This window comes from Chelonoidis abingdonii, chromosome 16 (genome assembly GCF_003597395.2).
Source record: "Chelonoidis abingdonii isolate Lonesome George chromosome 16, CheloAbing_2.0, whole genome shotgun sequence".
Lineage (NCBI taxonomy): Eukaryota > Metazoa > Chordata > Testudines > Testudinidae > Chelonoidis > Chelonoidis abingdonii.
The window spans coordinates 5,211,323-5,233,005 of record NC_133784.1 but is presented as its reverse complement, the minus strand read 5'-3'; the positions used below and the strand labels follow the sequence as shown (position 1 = coordinate 5,233,005).

The 21,683-nt window shown below is 44.3% G+C and overlaps 1 protein-coding gene across 3 annotated transcripts in view; it reads left to right on the top strand.

Annotated features, from left to right (window-relative positions):
- Positions 1-6,223: 6,223 nt before the first annotated feature.
- The window catches only part of FBXW4 (F-box and WD repeat domain containing 4), an 86,816-nt gene continuing 71,356 nt past the window's right edge, over positions 6,224-21,683 (top strand). For 2 of the 3 annotated variants that reach the window (XM_032795711.2, XM_032795713.2), the window contains exon 1: positions 6,224-6,557. In XM_032795711.2, coding sequence (XP_032651602.1) covers positions 6,310-6,557 — 248 coding nt within the window. In that variant the 5' untranslated portion in view covers positions 6,224-6,309. The remainder of the gene's footprint in view (positions 6,558-21,683) is intronic. The other variant, XM_032795712.2, reaches the window with a different exon arrangement.

The following is a 21,683-nucleotide window of genomic DNA, read 5'->3' as shown; positions in this document are numbered from 1 at the left end:
TCAGCTTCTTGCAGAAGATGTTGAGCACCTCACAGGATAGGGACCAACAGATATACACCTCTACCCCGATATAACGCTGTCCTTGGGAGCCAAAAAATTTTACTGCGTTATAGGTGAAACTGCGTTATATCGAACTTGCTTTGATCCACCGGAGTGCGCAGCCCTGCCTCTCCGGAGCGCTGCTTTTATTGCGTTATATCCGAATTCGTGTTATATCGGGTCGCGTTATATTGGGGTAGAGGTGTATATAGTTTTATATGAGATTTTTGCCCCTTTAATGGCACTTTATACAAAGCAGCTTTTAATTCTGATTTGTTCTGCCTTATTTTTATGGAGACTAAACCAAATCCATGATTTGGAAAATAACAGCAGAAGATTTACCTCATATTCAGCATAACCTTCTTTTTATCCTCTTTAATCCCTCAATAATTTTTTGTGCTTCTCCTGCAGAAAAGCAATTTTGCTAATCACCTTTGCGTCAATCCCTGCATTCCTGACAATAGTGTGAACAGCTTCCATCAAAGTCTTTGATGTGGGAAAGACACACACACACATGTAATCTGAAAACAATTCAGCTCCTTGCTGCTCAATAGAGAGCACTCTGCTTTAATAGAGTGCAAGTTCTGTGGAGGTTTCTAATCCTTTCTGCCAAAGAAGAGAAGAGACTCAGTCAGGTAGCACACCTTATTCAGAAGTTTAAATAACATGTTACCGGTCTCAGAGAAAATCAAAACAACTCAAGATCAAAAACAGATTCCACCATCCCTAACGGAGTAGACTCTCTACTCAGATAACGCTTGATCTAAGTGTTGAACAAGTAACCTGCTTTAATCCCTCAAAGCGATGGTGTTACAGATAAGTACTGTAGTAGTATATGCGGTGTCTTAAATTTCAGAAATATACAAAAGCGTTGGTTGAAAAGAAAAACAAAACAAAAACCTGTCCACTTGACTGTCTTTAGCTGGAAAGGTATATTGGAGGGCACTACAGAGATGAATAAAAGCCTGTGGAAAGGAGATAGCAAGCAAACGATGGGCAGGTATTGACATGGTATTTCTTACATGCTGCAGTTGACTGACTTTTACCATTACCTTAGAAGCTTTCAGATTGTAACTGCTCATTTAGGCCCCGCTCCTGCTCTGCCAGCCCAGAGCCCTGCTAACTTCAATGAGGCTCTGTGCAGTCACTGCCCATGACAGGATTGGGGCCTTAGCTTGTTAGCTTTTTGAAACGTAATTTGCTATATATTTATTCAGTGCCTAGCACAATGGGGCCTCAGGTGAGTGCAATATAAACACTAAAACGAAAGTGATAATGATAGGTGTATATTTATTAGTAACAGGCAAGATCCCCAGGTGCTTCTTTACATCCTGATCCTGCAAACACTTTTACATGCTTGCTTTTACACACGAGTAGAGTAGTTCCAGTGGGTTCTTAGGGTCTGATGCTGCAAACACTCACTCACCTGTAGTCCCTACTACTGTGAGCAGTCTGTAGATAATAAGCATTTTGATGCTTTGTGGTTGGATGTCATGTGGGTAGATAACATAGACAGTCCCACTGAAGTCACAGTAGTATGAACTATGCCTGGGAATACATGCTTGCAGCATTCACACCATTCAGCTTCTTTTTCTTTCTTTCTTTCTTTCTTTTTCTTTTTCTAAAATAATAGAAGGGTTATAGCATCTTTCTGAAAAGATTTAGGCTATGCCTATACTACGGCTTATGTCAGCATAATTTATGTCACTCGGGGGGATGAATAAATCACCCCCGCCCCAGCGATGTAAGTTACACCGACATAAGCACTGGTGTGGACAGTGCTATGTTCTGCCGACAGAGTTACGATCTCTCACGGAGGTGGTTTTATTATGTCGATGGGAGACCTCTCTCATCGGCATAGTGCGTCTTTCACCAGACACAGTGTAGCTACGCTGCTGAAGAACTGTATGCATAGACAAGCCCTTAGTCTTTGCGATTATGTTGAAGGGTAAAAATCTATACTAGTACACAAAGCTTATTTTTACGGCTGTCAATTAAGAGGAGTTAACACGTGCGATTAACTCAAAAAAATTAATCACGATTAAAAAAATTAACCGTGATTAATCACAGTTTTAATCGCACTGTTTAACAATAGAATACCAATTGAAATTTATTAAATATTTTGGATGTTTTTCTACATTTTCATATATATTGTATTCTGTGTTGTAATTTAAATCAAAGTGTGTATTATTTTTATTACAAATATTTGCACTGTAAAAATGATAAACAAAAGAAATAGTATTTTTCAATTCACCTGATATAAGTACTGTAGTGCAATCTCTTTGTCCTGAAAGTGCAATTTACAAACGTAGATTTTTTTTTGTTACATAACTGCACTCAAAAACAAAACAATGTAAAACTTCAGAGCCTAAAAGTCCACTTAGTCCTATTTGTTGTTCAGTCAGTTGCTTACATTGTTTACATTTACAGGAGATAATACTTCCCCCTTCTTATTTACAATGTCATCAGAAAGTGAGAACAGGAATTTGCATGGCATTTTTGAAGCCAGCATTGCAAGTATTTACATGCCAGATATGCTAAAATTTTGTATGCCCCTTCATGCTTCGGCCACCAATCCACAGGAAATGCTTCCATGCTGATGATGCTCATTTAAAAAAAAACCAACAAAAAACCTAAATTTGTGACTGAACTCCTTGGGGAAGAATTGTATGTCCCCTGCTCTGTTTTACTCGCATTCTACCATATATTTCATGTTCATCACAGTCTCGGATGATGACCCAGCACATGCTGTTGGTTTTAAGAACACTTTCACTGCAGATTTGACAAAACGCAAATAAGATACCAATGTGAGATAGCTACAGCACTCGACCCAAGGTTTAAGAATCTGAAGTGCCATCCAAAATCTGAGAGGGACGAGGTGTGGAGCATGCTTTCAGAAGTCTTAAAACAGCAACATTCTGAGGCGGAAATTACAGAATCCGAACCACCAAAAAAGAAAATCAGTCTTCTGCTGGTGGCATCTAACTCAGTTAATGAAAATGAACATGTGTTGGTCCGCACTGCTTTGGACTGTTATCGAGCAGAACCCTGTCATCAGCATGGACACATGTCCCCTGGAATGGTGGTTTAAACATGAAGGGACATATGAATCTTTAGCACATCTGGCATGTAAATATCTCGCGATGCCAGCTACAACAGTGCCATGAGAAAGCCTGTTCTCACTTTCAGGAGACGTTGGAAACAAGAAGCGGGCAGCATAATCTCCTGAAAATGTAAACAAACTGTTTGTGTGAGTGATTGGCTGACTAAGAAGTAGGACTGAATGTACTTGCAGCTCTAAAATTTTACATTGTTTTATTTTTGAATGCAGTTTTTTTTGTACATAATTCTACATCTGTAAGTTCAACTTTCATGAAAAAAAGATTGCACTACAGTACTTGTATTAGGTGAACTGAAAAATACTATTTTTTTTTACAGTGCAATGTGTTGTAATTGATATCAATACATTTAAAAATGTAGCAAACAGAAAATATTTAAATAATGGTATTCTATTATTAACAGTGCAATTAGCCATGATTAATTTTTTTAATCACATGATTAATCGTGATTAATTTTTTTAATCGCTTGACAGCCCTACTTATTTTTAAGGTGCATAACCCCACAATGTTTTATTCATAGTACTGTGTTTGTCCTATATCTGATCCTTTGCATATCTATTGCTTGCAAATAGACCTTTTAGCTGATCCAAATACTTCTTAGTTCTGTACCTCTTTAATGGACTGCAAGTCACAGGACATTAAGGCCCCAGTGTTGCAAACACTTACATACATGTTTAACTTCTTACATTCCAAAGCCAGAAGGAACCATTGTGATCATCAAGTCTGACCTTCTGCATACACAGGCCATAGGCCTTTCTTGAATTAATTCCTGCTTCATGTCCAATAGCTAGAGCATATCTTTTAGAAAAACATCCAATTTTGATTTAAAACAGTGATGGTGAATCTAATGCAGCCCTTGGTAAATTGTTCCTATGGCTAATTACTATCATTGTTAAAAAATTGTGCCTTATATCTGAATTTGTCTAACTTTAACTTCCAGCCACTTGACCATGTTAAACCTTTGTCTGCTAAACAGAAGAGCCCTCCATTGGCAAATTTGTTTCCTGTGTAGATACTGATAGACTATTTAACCTTCTCTTTGATAAGCTAAATAAATTTAGTGAATCTGTCACTATAAGGCAGGTTTTCCAATCCTTTAATCATTCTCAAGGCTCTTCTCTGAATCCTCTCCAATTTATCAACATCCCTCTTGAAGTGTGGACACCAGAACTGGACAAGTGTTCCAGCAGCAGTCACACCAGTGCCAAATACAGAGGTCATATGATCTCTTTACTTCTTTTCAATATCCCCCTTCATTAACCCTTTTAGCTACAGCATTGCACTGTGAGCTCATGTTCAGCTGATTTTCAACTAGGACCCCGTAGTTTTTTTCAGAGTTACTGCTTCCCAGGATAGACTCCCATGCTGCAAATATGGCCTTGATTCTTTGTTCCTAGATATGTCTTTACATTTGGCTGTATTGAAACACATAGTGTTTGCTTGTGCCCAGCTTACAGAGCGATCCAGATTGCTCTGTACCAGTGACCTGTCCTCTTCATTACCTACCACTCTACCAATTTTTGTGTCATCTGCAAACTTTATCAATAATGATATTATGTTTTGTTGCAGGTCATTGATAAGAATCGTAAACACCACAGGGCCAAGGATAAACCCCTCTGAGATCCTACTAGAAATACACCTGCTCTATGATGAGTCCTCATTTACACTTATATTTTGAAACATATCAGTTAGGTAGTTCTTAATCCATTTAATATGTTTTGTTGATTTTGCATCATTCTAATTTCTTAATCAAAATGTCACGGAGTATCAAGTCAAATTCCTTATGGAAGTCTAAGAACATTACATCAGCCTTATTGCTTTTATCAGTCAAACTTGTACCTCATTAAAAAATCAAGTTAGTTTGATAAGCTCGATTGTTCATAAATGCATGTTGCTAGGCATTAATTACATTACTTTATTTTAATTCTTTATTAAGTGAGTCCTGTATCAGTCATTCTATTATTTTGTCTGGGATCAAAGGTAGGCTGACAGGCCTATATTAATGGGACTATCCTGCCTACCCTTTCAAAGTTTTGGCACAATATTTGCTTTCTTCCATTCCTCTGGAACTTTCTCAGTGTTTCAAGACCTATTAAGAAGCAACATTCATGCTCCAAAGAGCTCCTCGGCCAGCTCTTTTAAAACTATTGGATGCAAGTTATCCGGACCTGCTAATTTAGTCAAGAAGACTACTTGAGTACTTAAGGTTAAGCACATACTTCAGTGCTTTTCTGGATCAAGACCTAAGTATTGAATAAAGGCCTTCTCTTATGGTCATCCTATTATATTCTGAGGTGATCATATGCCATTAATTAATAAATATTTGCCTTTTTAACTGTGGGGCAGGTTTGGAGTTCTATGACTGGTAAGCAATCCCAGTATACAGCACTCTGAGCAGGTGGAAGGTGCTATGGGCTTGTATGATATTGTTAGATTATTATTTGTTTACCCAAGTGGGGAGAGTGGGGCTGCATGTTTGTTTTGGGTTAGGAGCCTTCCCTGTATAAAACGCTCCAGACCGGGTGGAAGATGCTAGGAAAACGTATCATATTAGTAAATTATTAATAATATGTGCCTGCTCCAGTGCGTGCAGGGCTGTGTTTCCGCCTTCGTTCAGGAGGGATCCGTGTCCCCATCCGTGCAGGCTCCTGCAGGATGGCACTAATGACTTAGCTGTTAATTCTGATTAATTATCCTTTCCCTGCCCCAGTGTGCGCATGCATGTGTTTGTCATGCTGGCGTTCGGGGCCTGGATGATATTACCGTGAATGCACATGAGTGCTTCTTCCCCTGCCCCGGCTGGTGGGGCCGCATTTCCTGCCTGGGCAAGAGGCGACCCCTCGCTCTCTGTGCCCTGGCAGCGCTGGGCGGCTGCTCCGCTCTCTATTCCGCTACTAACGAATGTTTGGCTGCCCTGGCCAGTGTGCGCTGGCTGGGTGCGGAGCCACCCCGGGGCACCCAGCATGTTATGAGCCCTGGGCCCAACGACTGAGTTAACTAGCCCGCCGCCAGGCCCTGTCTGCCTGCGGCGTGACAGGCCGCGGCTCCTGCGCCATGTGACTGGCGGGAGGCTGCCCCGGTCCATGGCTTGGCCTCCCCCAGGCAGCAGCAGCTCCGGCTCCCGGGGAGGAGGGGCAGGGGCTGCTGCTCCATGGGGAGGAAGGGCAGCCTGCGGCCCCCGCAGGCGGAGGGGGGATGCGGGGCCGCCCGCCCCTCCCTCCTGTGGGCCCTGCCCGAGGAGCTGCTGCTGCTCATCTGCTCCTACCTGGACGCGCAGGCCCTGGGCCGGCTGGGCCAGGTCTGCCGGCGGCTGCGCGCCTTCTCCGGCCGGGACCTGCTCTGGAGGCGCATAGCCCGCGGCTGCCTCAACTCCGGCTTCACCCAGCTCGGCGCCGACCTGTAAGCGCTCCCCGTCCCCGCCTCGCGGGCTGCCCGGGCCGGCCGCGGCGGGTGGGAAAGGCTGGGGAGGCCGCGGCCTAGCTGGTTGCCAGGGGCCGGCGCGGGGGCTGGCGTGGTCGCTAAGGCGCAGCGGGGGCTCCGCGGCCGTAAGGGGGCTATTCCCGAAGCGCGGCTGCGCCTGCCCGAGCTGAGCCCAAGGGCCCGATCCGGCCCCCACTGGAGGCCAGGGCAAGGGGGCGCCAGGCCCCTCGTCACCGCTCCACCCACCCCCCGTGTGCAGCCTGAGCTCGGCCCTGTGGGTGGCTGGGGTTGGCCAAGCTGGGACGCCTGGGGCCCCCCTATGGCTAACAAGGGTTAAAAAGCCATGGGGCGGGGGGCATGTCATGCAGCCCTACCCTGTGCTAGGCACTGTACAGACCAGTATGAAGCCCCCATCCCTGCCATGAAATACACGCGTGTGCGTGTGCGGATATACACCCAGTCACCAAATCCCCATCCTCTCCCCGAAACGTGGTGGGCATGAAAAGGGGGCGCGGGGAAGCCACAGGTAGCCCAGGTAAGTAGGTTATCTCGAGTGACGCACACGTGAGCACACACCTGCATCCAAAATATTCACGCTGGTGTCGGCCAGATATTAGCCTTGCTCCCTGTGTGTGACGTCTGGTGATGTCCCATGCCGGCTATGTTTATGGTTTTACAGTCACCTTTAGCTAAAACCAAAAAATTCTCTTTTCCTCAGTGCTCTGTGGAAGGTTCATTCAGCAGTGAAATTGACCGTGCAGAATGCTGTCAAGTTAAACTTGCTCCAGACTGTTGTGGAAACAAGCTTTGTCCAAACCAAAGACCATATTAAAATAATAATACAGATAGCTCTTGAGCATAGTTTGTAAGCTCTTTGAGGTGTGGCCTGTCTTCCCCCCTATGTCTTTGTACAGTGCCTTGCACAGTGGGGCTTGTGTCTTGGTTGGAGCCCCTAGCGCTACTGTAATACACATAGATAGTAATAAAAACATATTCCACCGAAATGTTTGAAACCCCAGCATTACAGCACATCATTATATGTGAGCAAAAATTATACTGACTACATATGAAGCAGAAAGTAATTTTTTTTGTCCAAACTGAAAGAAAGGTCAGGCTTGACAAAGCCCTGACTGGGATGATTTAGTTGGGGTTGGTCCTGCTTTGAGCAAGGGGTTGGACTAGATACCTCCTGAGGTTCCTTCCAACCTGGATAGTCTATGACTCTATGAAATGCAGAAAGTAACCAAAGTGGATTCATAGTAAATTGGGCTTTTTTGAATTCTCTTGCTTTTAATAACCCAGATGTAATTAGTAGCCAGTAAAGGTACTTGTGTGTTTACAACATACAAATCTTTGTGTCTCACATGCTGCTCATTCCATCTCCTCTCCTATTCTCTGCTTACAAATTGTCCTTAAGGGCTCAGTCTAGCTAACCTTTTACTTGTGCAAATGTTCCTTTGTGGTAAATGGGATTACTCATGTGCGTGAAGTTACTTATGTGTATTTTTGGCTGGATAAGGCCTGTAAGGATAGGGAAAACAGGAACTACTGAGAAACCCACAAGGGAGACCTGAGTTTTTATTTTTCTTATTAACTAGCCACTTGTGGCCATCACAAAAGAAATGGCTCTTCAGGACACATGTATTGTAGGACCCATTGGGGTTTATGGGTTGTAAACTCTTCAGGACAAGAACCTCATTTTCTTACTTGGATGTAAAGCTTGTAGCACATTTTAGGATTTGTCAACCGTTTCTGCGTGGAGCCCTATTCATTGTGGCTTTGCATGAACACAAGTATCTGCCTACATGAAACAGCTTGTGGGATTGGGGCTTGGGTTGCTGAGGATCCAAACACTGTTTACTTCTCTTTAAAATCTGTTAAGCTCCTTATACAATGTATGAAACGCTGTCTTAAGCAGCCACATGACATTTACTTTTCTTGTATGCAGTGTTGTTGTAGCCATGTCGGTCCCAGGATATTACAGAAACAAGGTGGACCAACTTCTGTTGATGAGAGACAAGCTTTCGAGCTTACACAGACCTAAAGAAGAGCTCTGGGTAAGCTCAAAAGCTTGTCTCTCTCTCGCCAACAGAAGTTGGTCCAATAAAAGATATTATCTCACTCACCTTGTCCCTCTAATTTACTTTCCTTATTACTTTTGGGACTCCAACAGATAGATGATAAACGTCTTTAAAAATTAGCATACTTCTTTAAAAAACATTTCCTACTGATCTATATAAAAATGTTCCTGAATGAAAATATATCCAAGCACCAACGGCTCAAACAAGAGCTCAGATTGTGGGAGGGGGCTAATGGGAGATGTGGGAACTTCCCACATATAGATTTTAAGATCAGAAGATATGATTGAATCATCTAGCCTGACCTGTGTAAAACAGATCATAGAATTAAAATCTCAGCCATGCTGAGTGCGATACAAACCTGTGTAGGAAAACCCAATTGGTGTTCAAGTCTAACACCTAACCCACTCGGCCATCACAGCCCAGGACTGCACTCTTTGCTCAGGCAGTGCTCCCTTTGAAGTCAGTGGGAGTGAGGGCTGTGGGGCAGCTGTGCATTGTGGCTGCTGGAGTCTGTCTGCTCTGATATATTATTTTATCTCCTGAGGAAATGAAGTTCTGTATTTTTTCATTAAGAATAAGGTGGTGCAGTGCCGCTCCGGCTGCAGGAGGGATCAGGTGTACAGCAGAGCAGGTGCAACACAGTGGAACGTAGGCCAATAAAGAGCTACAAAAAGCTTCAGTAAGTTTGCAGGGGATATGTTTGTAAGAGGGGGCAAGGGTACTTGAACCTACATAAACTGCCAGGGTTTTGGTGTTCTCTTAGATGCACTTTGGACAATTTCTTTGATAATTCTGGGGCATCCTTTTAAAATGTTTCTTTTAATACCTCTGCATGCTGAGTACTATTTGAATACTGACAATATGATCTGTGCTGTATAAATGGACACACAGTCCTGGTCCCGGGGAATTTACAGTCAGATACGGACAATACACCAGATCAGTGGTTTTCAACCTGTGGTCCCTGGACCCATGGGGGTCTGCAAACTATGTCTAAGATTTCCAGAAGGTCTTCCCTTCCATTTGACCTTTTCTTAGGGGCCTACAAATGAGAAAAGGTTGGAACCACTGCGCCAGATGACACTACAAGCTGCTTATGCAGCAACCTCAAGGAGTGTCAGGTGGCTAACCAGCTGGCTTGAAAAAACAGGGAACCTCAAGGAGGGTGACAGGTGATGGCTCACTTGATGATTCCCTGTTCTGTTCGTTCCCTCTGGGGCACCTGGCATTGGCCACTGTCAGAAGACAGGATGCTGGGGTAGATGGACCTTTGGTCTGACCCAGTCTGGCCGTTCTTATGATCTTTACTCTTTGTTGAGGTAAATAAACTGAGTATCACAGCATTGGCTGTGTGCAGATCTGCTGGCTCTGCATGGAGATTAAAGATCTCATAGCACTTCTTGGGTGAGGATTATCCCAATGTTCTTTGCCAAAATCTCCACACCTCTGTACACCAGCATGTTCCCTCCCTTCTCCCCAGTGCCGGTGTGTCAGTATAGAGCTATCTCGTGAAGAGCTGTGGAGTGAAAGGAGTGAGATAAATGTTCCATATAGCACTGCTGCACACAGGTACCAAACTTGCACCTATGCTTTACTGATGTTGGATTAACAGACCTTCCATGGCAGCTTTAAGTTTACTAGCTTTTTCTTCCCTGTCTATCCCCTGATCTTTGTGTGTGTCTGGAAGCTGGAGACTTGGGATGTAGGGAGTAAGTGTCTATACATAAGGAATGATGGTGGTTTGGTATAGGTGGCTCACTGGTCACAAACTTAACTATTAGAGTAGGTGCTTAAACTAAACCATTACAGAGTGAATGGAGTGGTGATAGAGACCAAAGATAGTTGGGCCATCTTGTCTCCCACTCTGGCTAATGCAAGATTATTCTCTGGAGATTTGCCAGTTTAGTTTGAAATGATATAAGTAGTAGGGCTTCCGTCACTTTCTTTAGAGAAGCAATGGAAACAGTGCCTAAAATTAAGGTTTTTGTTTTCAAGAAGTTTGCGCAACTACGTTCACTAGGGAAAGAGAGCAAAGAATACTGGTGCCCTTACCAATAAACGTGTTGAACTGCACAGTTCTAGCAGAGATCTCAAACTGTTGGCCCTTGAGAGGTTAGCATAAGAAATATGCTAGTGTGGAAGGTGTAAAATTCTGTGCAAATTTTCTTTTGATGGGACAGAAGTCCCATTTGCTGTAGCTTTATGATTTATTATTTCTGCTGTTAAGTAACTTGTTATAACAGACATCTGATAACACTGTGTGTGAGATATGGGATGTCCCTGGTTAATTTTTTTTTTCCCCTTTCATTTTCCTAAAGGAACATCAACTTGAAAATGACGTGTCTCAAAATTTTGTACCTTTAAGTATAACTGAAAATTTCTATAACTGAAATCTCAGAGAAACAAAGCTATTTTTTAGTTTGTATGTTTGACTGTGTTGTCAGTTTCACTATTGTGTGAACCTTTCATAGAGCAATGGGAAAGAGAGACCCTTCCACCTCCCCTCCCCCCCTTTTTTTTTTTTAGAAAAGGTGATTGTAAAACTGTAAACATTGGCAGCAGGATGAGGCAGTAACTGAAACTCCTTTGAATTCATTCTTTGAAACTGCCTAGATTTCAAGTTGACTGTGCCCATCATATTTGTATCTGGGCACATATTCAGACACCCCTCCAACAACAACAACAACAAAAAACCCAACCCTTCTGAAGTGGTTCAGTCACATAGATTGGGTCCTTTTCTTTTAATCTCAGACTTTGACTGTTTCACACAATCAGCTGTTGGTGCTGAGTGGTGGCTTAAAATGTAACACAACATTAACAACCTCTCACTCACACTGCCTCAGGTAAACACAGCTAATTAGGAGATGTGTGTTTAAGTGATGTTTCATATTCAGTGTTGATGCAACCACACACCTGAGGGAAAGGGAATGAATTTCCCTTGAACAATGTTCTTAATAAAATTATCCCTGGAAAAAATAGGAAAGAACATCACTAATTCACATCCATTGTGTATTAAGGACTCTGGGGCCTGATTCAGGAGAGCACTTAGGAATGTGCATGAGTGCTTTGTTGGATCAGGCCGTTGGTCAATCAGCTGGCAAACAAACATTTCAAACGTTTTACATCTCAGTGTACTTTGTTTTTTGACCTGTGTGGTTCCTGAATGTGACCCTGCAAACTCCATCGGCAGAATTCCCATTGACCCACTGGGCAGGTTGTTTGTGGAGCAGCTGCAGGATGAGACCCAAAATTGAGGATTGTATTTATATTTTACTTATATTGCAGAAGTGCCTACAGACCTCAGGCTCAAGTGGAATTAGTGGCCCCATTGTGGTGGCTGCTGTGCAAACTCAGTAAAAATACAGTCTAAAGAGCTTGCAACCTAAGTGTCCAGGCTCCATGCACATACCGGGGTCTGCCCTGGCATAGTGCATTGCAGCATCAGGGCCTAGATTAATGACCAGATGCAATGGCTAGATGCAGGACACTTCCTGGTTAAAAGTGTACGATAGGGTATCGTGTACAAGTCCTGTCTTAATAACTGTCTTTGCAGCTGAACCTTAACTGAGAAATGGTATGAAACCATTGCTTTGGGTAAGAATAATTACGATGTATTATGGTAGTGCCTAGAGATCCCAACCTCAGTTGTGCCTGGTGCTGCACGGCACACAGGAAGAGGCAGACCCTGCCCTGAAGCGCTTACAGTCTAAATAGATAAGGCTTGTTTGCATCCTCTGTTTAGCCTGTAAGCTCTTCAGAGCGGTAGGGGCAGTGGAGGCTGAGGGAGCTGAAGCGACTTGCCCTCAGTACCACAGCTTGGTCTCCACACCCCTATCCCGTGTCTAGCTACCGGACCTTATTTTCTCTCAAACTTATTATCAAAGAACCAATTCTGAGGACCTTTTATTATATTGAAAGAGAGAAAGAAAAAAGCAAAGTAATCAGTGACATAAACTTATTTCCTCCTTGTTATGAAGGAATTTTAAAAGGCAAGTTAAAGATGTGGCTTACACAACTTGACAGTGTGTACTTTGTGATGTATAATAATTGTCAAAAATATTATAAATGTTCTGCTGCATATTTACCTCTTCCCTACTCCTCATTCCTGACTTACCCATTAGGAGACTTCACTTGTTCTCCAGTGTAGCATAATACAGGGGTTCTCAAACTGGGGGTTGGGACTGCTCAGGGGGTTGTAAGGTTATTACATGGGGGGTCACGAGCTGCCAGCCTCCACCCCAAATCCCGCTTCGCCTCCAGCATTTATAACGGTGTTAAATATATAAACAAATATTTTTAATTTATAAAGGGGGTTGCAATCAGGGTGACCAGATGTCCTGATTTTATAGGGACAGTCCTGATTTTGGGGTCTTTTTCTTATATAGGCTCCTATTACCCCCCACCCTGGTCCCGATTTTTCACATTTGCTGTCTGGTCATCCTGCAGTCAGAGGCTTGCTATGTGAAGCAAGGGGGTCACTGGTACAAAAGTTTGAGAACCACTGGCATCATAGATTTTTTCACGGACATATTTATTGTCTTCAGCCATTTGCAAATATTGTGTTTAATAGTTTCGGTGAGCTAATAAAAAGTAGAGTTCACTTACATGTTTAAAAGAAAAAAAAAGCAAACACCTGCAAGAGCAGGAAATGGCTGATCTGCGCAAGTGTAGAAATGCCTCCTGTCATTAATGCAGTTTGCGTCTTCCTGAGGCATCCGGGAGTGGAGGTGCAAAGCTTCTTTATCTTCCTTCAGACCCTGTAAAGCAGTTTTAGAGTTCTTCTGGCTTTTAAGTCCAGTAAGGAGGCAGGCAATAAAGTGAGACAGAAGCTACAGAGAGGCTTGCTGTCCAGGGAGAGTACAGCAGAGTCTCTGCCACTCCTGTGAAGCCCAGAAGCATGGCATGCAGTTAACTGGCCACGGTGTGCTTGAAAACTCACGGTGGGCAGACAACGCTTCTTGTCATCTTCTCCCCCCTCCCTCTCAACACCTTTTAAACTTAGTAATGAACACAAGGATCTGTCAGGATAGCTTTCAGGTCTGTAAATTACTCCCACTAGTCTAGGGCATGAACTGAGATTGTTTCTGGTAAGATCTTGAGGCTGAAGTGGAAGAGGAACTTTTGCGTAGATCAGAGCTTAAAAAATGTATCCAGCATCTAGCAGCCCGGGACTAAGCCTACTGATCAGAGTGAAAACACTTGTGTCGCTGTACCCCTGCACCGTAAAGACACTGTTTGTTCACTGTATCCAGTCATCGCATATTGCAACTCAACTTTTACATTTTTTTTTTTTTTTAAGAATGTGCTTTACTACTAGGGCTGGTTGACTAGTGGAAAATACCTTCACACATTCACAGTAATTCTGTTAAGGCAGCTTCTCAAGAGGTTTTAAGCTCCTGTCAAAGGCAAAATCCTGCTGCAGCTTTAACTCTGAAGCCACACTTTATGCCTCCATAATAGGGAACAGTTCTGCATGTGAAGAGAGATGGATCAGAGGACTGGACATGTCTCTCCGTATCCAGATTCAGTGATGCTTATTAAATAGCTGGCAGCTTTGAGCAAGGGTCTGTGTCTAGCACAAGGTGCTGATCCTGATCAAGGCCTCCGGACACTACCCTAATACGCATTTAATAATAATGAGGATAAATGATGGACATAGACCTTGACGTAGGAACTAGGGCACTGGGGGGCTGCTGCCTGGGTGTGAAGTGGTTTCCATTATATACAGGATTTATAGTTTGGTTCAATGACTCTCAGCACCCCGACTATACACATTGTTCCAGTGCCACCGGACATGGAGCATAGCAATGGTAATAAACGGTGGCATCGTGTCAGCATATGCCCTCTGTTCTGTTGCTCTTTGCTAGCCTGTTCTGCTGTGTTTACGTTGTCTCTAGGGCTCTCTTCCATTTCAGGATTGTCACCCTGTCAAACAGAAAAAAAGAAAACGTCGTCCCAGCCATAAGCTAAATGTGGGTCATGCACTAAAGGGGGTTAGGTGGAATTTCTCTACTGCAGCAGTTCTCAAACTGTGGGTCGGGACCCCAAAGTGGGTAGCGACCGCATTTTAATGGAGCTGCCAGGGCTGGCCTGGGGTCGAAGCCCAAGCCCCACCGCCCAGGGCCGGAATGGAAGCACGAGGGCTTCAGGCCTAGGCAGCAGGGTGCAGGTTACAGGCCCCGGGCTTAGGGCTGAACCCTTGAGCTTTGGCCTTGGCCCCCCTGGGGCAGCAGAGCTCGGGTGGGCTCAGGCTTGAGGCTGATTGGTGATGGTCAGTGTAGGGAAATCTGTTTATCTTCAGAATAGATACAGCACAGACAGGATTTCCCTCCGTTGGGGCACCTTTTGTCAACTGTAAAAGAAAGAGAAACGTAGCCAACCTGCTTCTGCATCTTTGCGTACTGCGCAATGCAGATTCAAGTTAGCGACTCAGAATGGCCAGCACTTTTGGGAGTGTGCATAGTTATTGGGAGGGATAGTCCCTGCTTCTGGAAAAATAAAGCAAGAGGCCATCACACAGGGTGGCCCAGAGGATTCAGGAGGCCTGGGGTCTTCCCGCCACCAAATTGCCACCGAAGACCCGGGACTTTGGCGGCGGGTCCCGGGGCGGAAGGACCCCCCGCCGCGGGTCTTCGGGCCACTTCAGCGGTGGGTCCCAGAGCGGAAGGACCCCCCCACTGCCAAATTGCTGCCTAAGACCTGGAGTGGAAGAAGCTCCGGGGGCCTGGGCCCCGAGAAACTCTCGTGGGGGCCCCTGGGGCAAATTGCTCCACTTGCCTCTCCCTCAGGGTGGCCCTGCTGCCACATCTTCTGTGAGACAGTATCTGTTCTTGCAGGCACCGTTGTTTGAGCTCATGCTGAACTTACACAAAGCAAGTAGGAATTGGCCAATAAAAGGCTGGAAGATCTTGCAGTTGCCGAAGTAACTTTCGTGACTGCTAGAGACCTGTTATCGGGGTTCACTGCTCGAGGGGAAGCATTCGGAGGAAACTTATTCACTCTTGGCTGAGCGGTTTTTTTGTTTTTGTTTTTTTTTTCTGAGGGGCCCAGGGCAGTCACTGCGGAGGGGTGGCCTGGGATCACCTGGGGCAGTGGTACAAAGGGACTGACCCACTCCCTCACTTCAGCAGCTGGGAAGTATGGCCCATAAGGAATATTGTATTTCTTCTGGTAACTCTGCCAAGAAAGAGAGGAAATCTATAACTTGAGCAGAATATTTAAACTTTTTGTAGGGTGGGGGGTGAGGTTGGAAGGGGGAAATGAAAATCTTTTTATAGTGGGTTTGTCAAAATTATTTTATCCTGGAAATGTAGTGGACGATAAGAAATGTTCATTTTCTTTTTCTTACAACCCAGCAGCAAGCTCTTCTCTTTACACGGGACTTTCAGTTCTGTGCATACCGGATGATGACAGATCCTGCTGCAGTCAAATACTGTAGAGCAAGCTTCAGAGTATTGGGAGTGGGTTCGTTAGTCTAGTTGTCTGCTGATAAAGACACCCAGGTGATGTGCGGCGTTTTATAAGTTGTAGTCGGTTCCCATGGTTAGAAAGCATTGTAACCATCGCACCTTGGGCTGTAATTTCTTTAGAATTTACAAGTTAAAGTCTTGATTCTGTTTGTCTGATTTCACTGGCGCCGTCTTGTGCACCCTTTTTACGTGAAAAGAACAGGAGTATTTGTGGCACCTGTTCTTTTTGCGGATACAGACTAACACGGCTGCTACTTTGAAACCTGTCACTTTTTTTATGTGAGAAGTCCCATTGTTGCAGCAGGAAGTATTTGTGCAGCCGAAGGACATGGGATCAGGCACATAATTAATCTGACAGTACAGTGGAGGTGCATGAGACCTGATGAAGGTCCAAAGTAATCAAAGATCAAATCTTTCTGAAAAGATTGCCCTATGGAGGATTGGTTGATTATTCTTGAAGGGCTTCGTAGCAGAAGGATGTTCTTAGAGAGGGTGCTAAATGAGGTGTCTTAATTTTTTTTAATTATGAAGAAATTTTGTCCTTCAAACTTGTGTGTTTTTTAAAAAGAATTGAGAGCTGTGTTTAGTGAATTGTCCAGGTGTTCACCTTAAACTGTCCTTTGTTTTATAGACCGTACCTACCAGCATTTGAAAGCTATCACTGTCTAATCTTTGTTGTACAGGTGTTTGTAAAGATGATAGGAACATAAGAATGGCCAGACTGGGTCAGACCAATGGTCCTTGTAGCCCAGTACCCTGTGTTCCGACAGTGGCCAATGCCAGGTGCCCCAGAGGGAATGAACAGAACAGAGAATCACTGAGTGATTCATCCCCTGTGGTTCACTTCCAGCTTCTGGCTGTCAAAGGCTTAAGGATACCCAGAGCATGGGGTTGTATCCCTGACCATCTTGGCTTATAGCCATTGATGGACCTGTCCTCCAGGAACATATCTAGTTCTTTTTTTGAACCCATGTATAGTCTTGGCCTTCACAACATCCCCTGGCAACAGGTTGACTGTGCGTTGGGTGAAGCAATACTTCCTTTGGTTTGTTTTCAACCTGGTGCCTATTCATTTCATTGGGTGACCCCTAGTTCTGGTGCTATTGGAAGGAGTAAACAACCAGGAGTACCTTAATATCTAAGCGATGGCCTCCCCCTTCTAATGTTACCCTTGCCTTCGGGCCCCTGTGCTGCCGCTGTGCTTTGTGTAAATAGAAACGTTTCAGAAGTCAAATCGATGGTCACTTTCCAGCTCCATTGAAATACACTGGGTGCAGGAGAGCTGTCTGGAGGGACAGTGAGACTAAATGGCAGATATTTTACTGTTTAAGAAACAAAGCAGGCTGGCTCTTCTACCTAGGGAATGTTGTCAAGCGTGCTAGGAGCAGAGGACGGCTTGCTACCAGGAGTCGCTGAAGTAGCTAGCAAGTAGCATGGGTTAAGCAGAGGCCAGCTGTGGCAGGCACTAATTGCACATGACCCTTTCCTGCACAACCCCCCCTTCCCATCCCAAGGTGATCTGGAATGATGTCCCCCGGCTAAGTGGGTGACTAGTCACATAAAGTGGAAGATCCTTTTTGAGCTGTAACTGACCTTTTTGGAACCTTGCAAGCTATATTCGGGCTTACTGCGTGTCTATGTCAGACTGGGCACTCTGCCTGCGCGTTGTATGGGAGGTCTCTGCTGGAGGCAGCACGTAGGGGAAGTGTGGGTGTTAAATCATGGGCTGAGCGAGGGACTTGGAATCAGTACATAGGGGCGATTTTACCTGTGGGGAGGGAGGTGTTTCAGAATCGTGAATAGAATTGAATGTGGGCACAGAGCCCAAAATCTGTCTGGGAGAGTCTTAAGTGATAATGTGTCTGCTGTGCCGGACCTGATTTCTCAGCCTCTTAGATCCGAATGCAGAGCACTCTCTGGCCCTGCAGACTCTTGTGAGAGCTCCTTGGAGTTCCTCCTTGCACAGGCTTGTCTTGTTTTTCTGGCGTTGGGAAAATGGAAGGTGAACTCGGGAAGCTGTAACTTTCTTCTCTGGCCTGGCCATAAACTTACACGCTGCAGAAGGTTTCCTGGGGACGAAAAGCTGCATGTGGGTGGGGGTGTTTAAAATGGGGCACATGTCCAGGAATGCAGTCAAATTTTAATGGTGGCTAAGTGCCGGAAAGCATAGACAAGGGGAGGGGGAGAGAGGAGAGAAAAATGAGCCCAAGGCTATGGAAAGAAGGCTGGGAAAAAGAGAATCTGGCCAGGCCCCAGGGCCAGGTTAGAGATTCCTACATGCATTAACAGCCACAGGAGATGTTTATTTACAAGAGACTAATCTTTTCTGGGTGCTCTGTCATTTTAAAAACAATATCAGTTCTTGGGAACAGAACTGGAGGGCACCTTGGAGATAGGTGAGAGGGGTTACAGAAATCGGGGGGCACCTGTTCTTGTCTGTTAAGATTCCTTCCTTCCTCTTGCATCCAGTGTTGCTGGTAACTGTCCGCCACTGAGAAATGCAAATACCATTTACTTAAAAGGAAAACTCCAGCGTATTCTGATTGCTACCTCAGACTGCAGAGAGACTTTAAAAGTTTGTCTTCATTCTTCCATTTTTTTAATGCTTCCCCTCACCAGGAGCTCCAGGACACAGGCAAAGTGACTTAGCATTTAAACACATGAGAGTGATGGGATTTTAAAGTTGGCGTGAAGTCAGATCTGTTGGTAGATCCAAATATGGATCATGAAATCAAATGGTAGCAAAGTCTCACAAAAGTGACAGTGTTTTTTTTGTTTGTTTGCTTTTGGGATTCCCAATTTGAGATCCTCTCTAAGGGGCCAGGTTTTCAGAAAAATCCTAGCACCCCGTCTCTGATAATCAGTCCCTTTTAAGTGTCTCGATTTGGGCATATAGGAATGCCGAGGCATCCAAAGTCCCTTGCCACTTGTGGAAATCCTACCATGTTGTTTTGCAGCTCCACTGGCTTTCTCGTGCATTTAAATGTGGAGTGCTGTCGCTGTCAGGATGGCGGCGTCTTGGTAGTTAGTCTTTAATATGTTTGGCACCTTTTCTCAGCTCTCTTCAAAAAGAGGGATTGGAATCTTTTCTTTGTTTCTTAAGATTCTGCTAGAGTTTCCTGAGTGGTGTAATTACCAGCAAGATGGGATGCAAGGGGGCAGTCAAGAACAAAAGAAGGCCAGAATCTTAAAAGAAGAGTGGCCGTCCCTTGGAATTCTGTAGTACCCTGAGTCTAAGCCAGCAGTCTGTACAAATGCATCATGGCTGTGCCATCAACAGGCCATTCAGGCTAATATTCCTGCAGTACTGTGTGTTCTGTTATGGTTCGTTATTGTCAGAGAAGTGGCTATCTAAAAATGACACCTCTGCTCCCAGTGTCCTCTGAGTTCTCTCTGCTGGCTTTCATGGCAGGAGAGGGAGAGGTTAGTTGTGCAGAGTGAGTCTGGCTAAGGTGTTCTTTTCTACCTTGCGCATAGTCAGGAGGATTTTAGCTAGGTTGCAGTAGCTGGATCTTTCTCATTGGTGACACCAGTGGCAGAGTCCATTCTGAGTTTGTGCTGCTGGTAGAGAGAGGGATCATCTCATAGGTTGACTCATGGCAAGAGAAGAGGTGCTACTTCTACCTTTGCAGAATATTACGTAACTTGCAAGGTGTGCTTTCTTAATCAATCTGTCCTTGGGTTCTAACTGGACCTTTTCCCCTTTGGATGGAAACTTTTTGTGTGGGAGGTAGTTTTCCCTCCCCTCGAGGGACATGCGCCCCATTGCTGTTTGCTTAGTATTAATAACAGTACATTAGTTCTCACTTCAAAGGGGAAATGGACCAAAAGGGCCGTTATTGAGATATCTTCAATGACCTTGTTTTTGTAAGGGAAACCTGGGAGTCTGTGAGCCCCTGAAATTGTCTCACCTCAATAGTGTGATTTCTGGAAGTCCCACCTTAAGGATACTAAAGGTATCCTTAAGTGTTGAGGAGTAGCCATGTTAGTCTGTATCCACAAAAACAACAAGGTGTCCGGTGGCACCTTAAAGACTAACACATTTATTTGGGCATAAGCTTTCGTGGGTAAAAAACCCACTTCTGCAGATGCAACATCCTTGATAAAGGCACCCTTGTTGTTTTAAAATGCTCTTCATAGACTCCTAGATTCTAAGGCCAGAAGGGACCATTGTGATCATCTGGTCTGACCTCCTGTCTAACACAGGCCAGAGACCTGCCCCACAAAAATTCCTAGAGCAGAGCTTGTAGAAAAAACATCCAGTCTTGTTTTAAAACAATGTCTGTGATGGAGAATCCACCACAACACCTCGTAAGTTGTTCCAGTTGTTAATTACCCTCAGTGTTGAAAACATTTGCACCTTACTTCTAGCTTGAATTTATCTAGCTTCAACCTCCAGGCATTAGATCATGTTATATACTTCTCTCTGCTAGATTGAAGAGCCCTCTATCAAATTACTGTTCCCTGTATAGATACTTATAGACCGTGATCATGTCACCCCTCAACCTTTTCTTTGTTAAGCTAAATAGATCCTTGAGCCTCTCACTATAGGGCTTGTTTTCCAATCCTTAATCTTACTTGTGGCTTTTCTCTGAGCACTCTCCAATTTTTCAAGATCCTCTTGAGGTGTGGACACAGTATTCCCAGTAGCAATCTCCCCACTGCCAATTACAGCAGCAAAATAACTCTCTTCTACTACTGAAGATTCCCGTGTTTATGCATCTAAGGGCATGTTAGCCCCTTTGACCACAGCGCTGCACTGGGAACTTGTGGGCAGCTGACTATTCACCATAGCCCCCCAAGTCCCTGCTTCTCAGGATAGAGTCCGCCATGCTGGAAATATGACCTGCATTCTTTGTTCCTAGATGTATGACTTTACATTTGGTTATATTAAAATGTGTATTGTTTGCTTGTGCCCAGTTTACCAAACAGTTTTCTATCAGGTCACTGATAAAAATGTTAAACAGTGTAGGGCCAAGAACCAATCCCTGGAAGATCCCACTAGAAACACAACTGCTTGATGATGATTTTCTGTTTCAACTTCATCTGCTGTTTTGCAATGTTGATGAATGCAAAGCAATGCACATTCGAAAACAATCCCAGCTATACATATAAAACGATGGGGTCTAAATTAGCTGTTACCACTCAAGAAAGAGATTTTGGAGTCACTGTGGGTAGTTCTCTGAAATCATCCACTCAATGTGCAGCGGCTGTCAAAAAAGCTAACAGAATGTTGGGAATCATTAAGAAAGGGAAGGAGAATAAGACTGAAAATATCATATTGCCTCTGTATAAATCCATGGGACACCCACACTGTGAATACTGCGAGCAGATGTAGTCTCTGCATCTCAAAAAAGCTATACTGCATTTGGGAAAGGTACAGAAAAAGGCAACAAAAATGATGAGGGGTATGGAACGGCTTCCGTATGAGGAGAGATTAATAAGACTGGGACTTTTCAGCCTGGAAAAGAGACAACAAAGGGACAGGGGGGAGATATGATAGAGGTCTATAAAATCATGACTGGTGTGGAGAAAGTAAATCAGGAAGTGTTATTTAC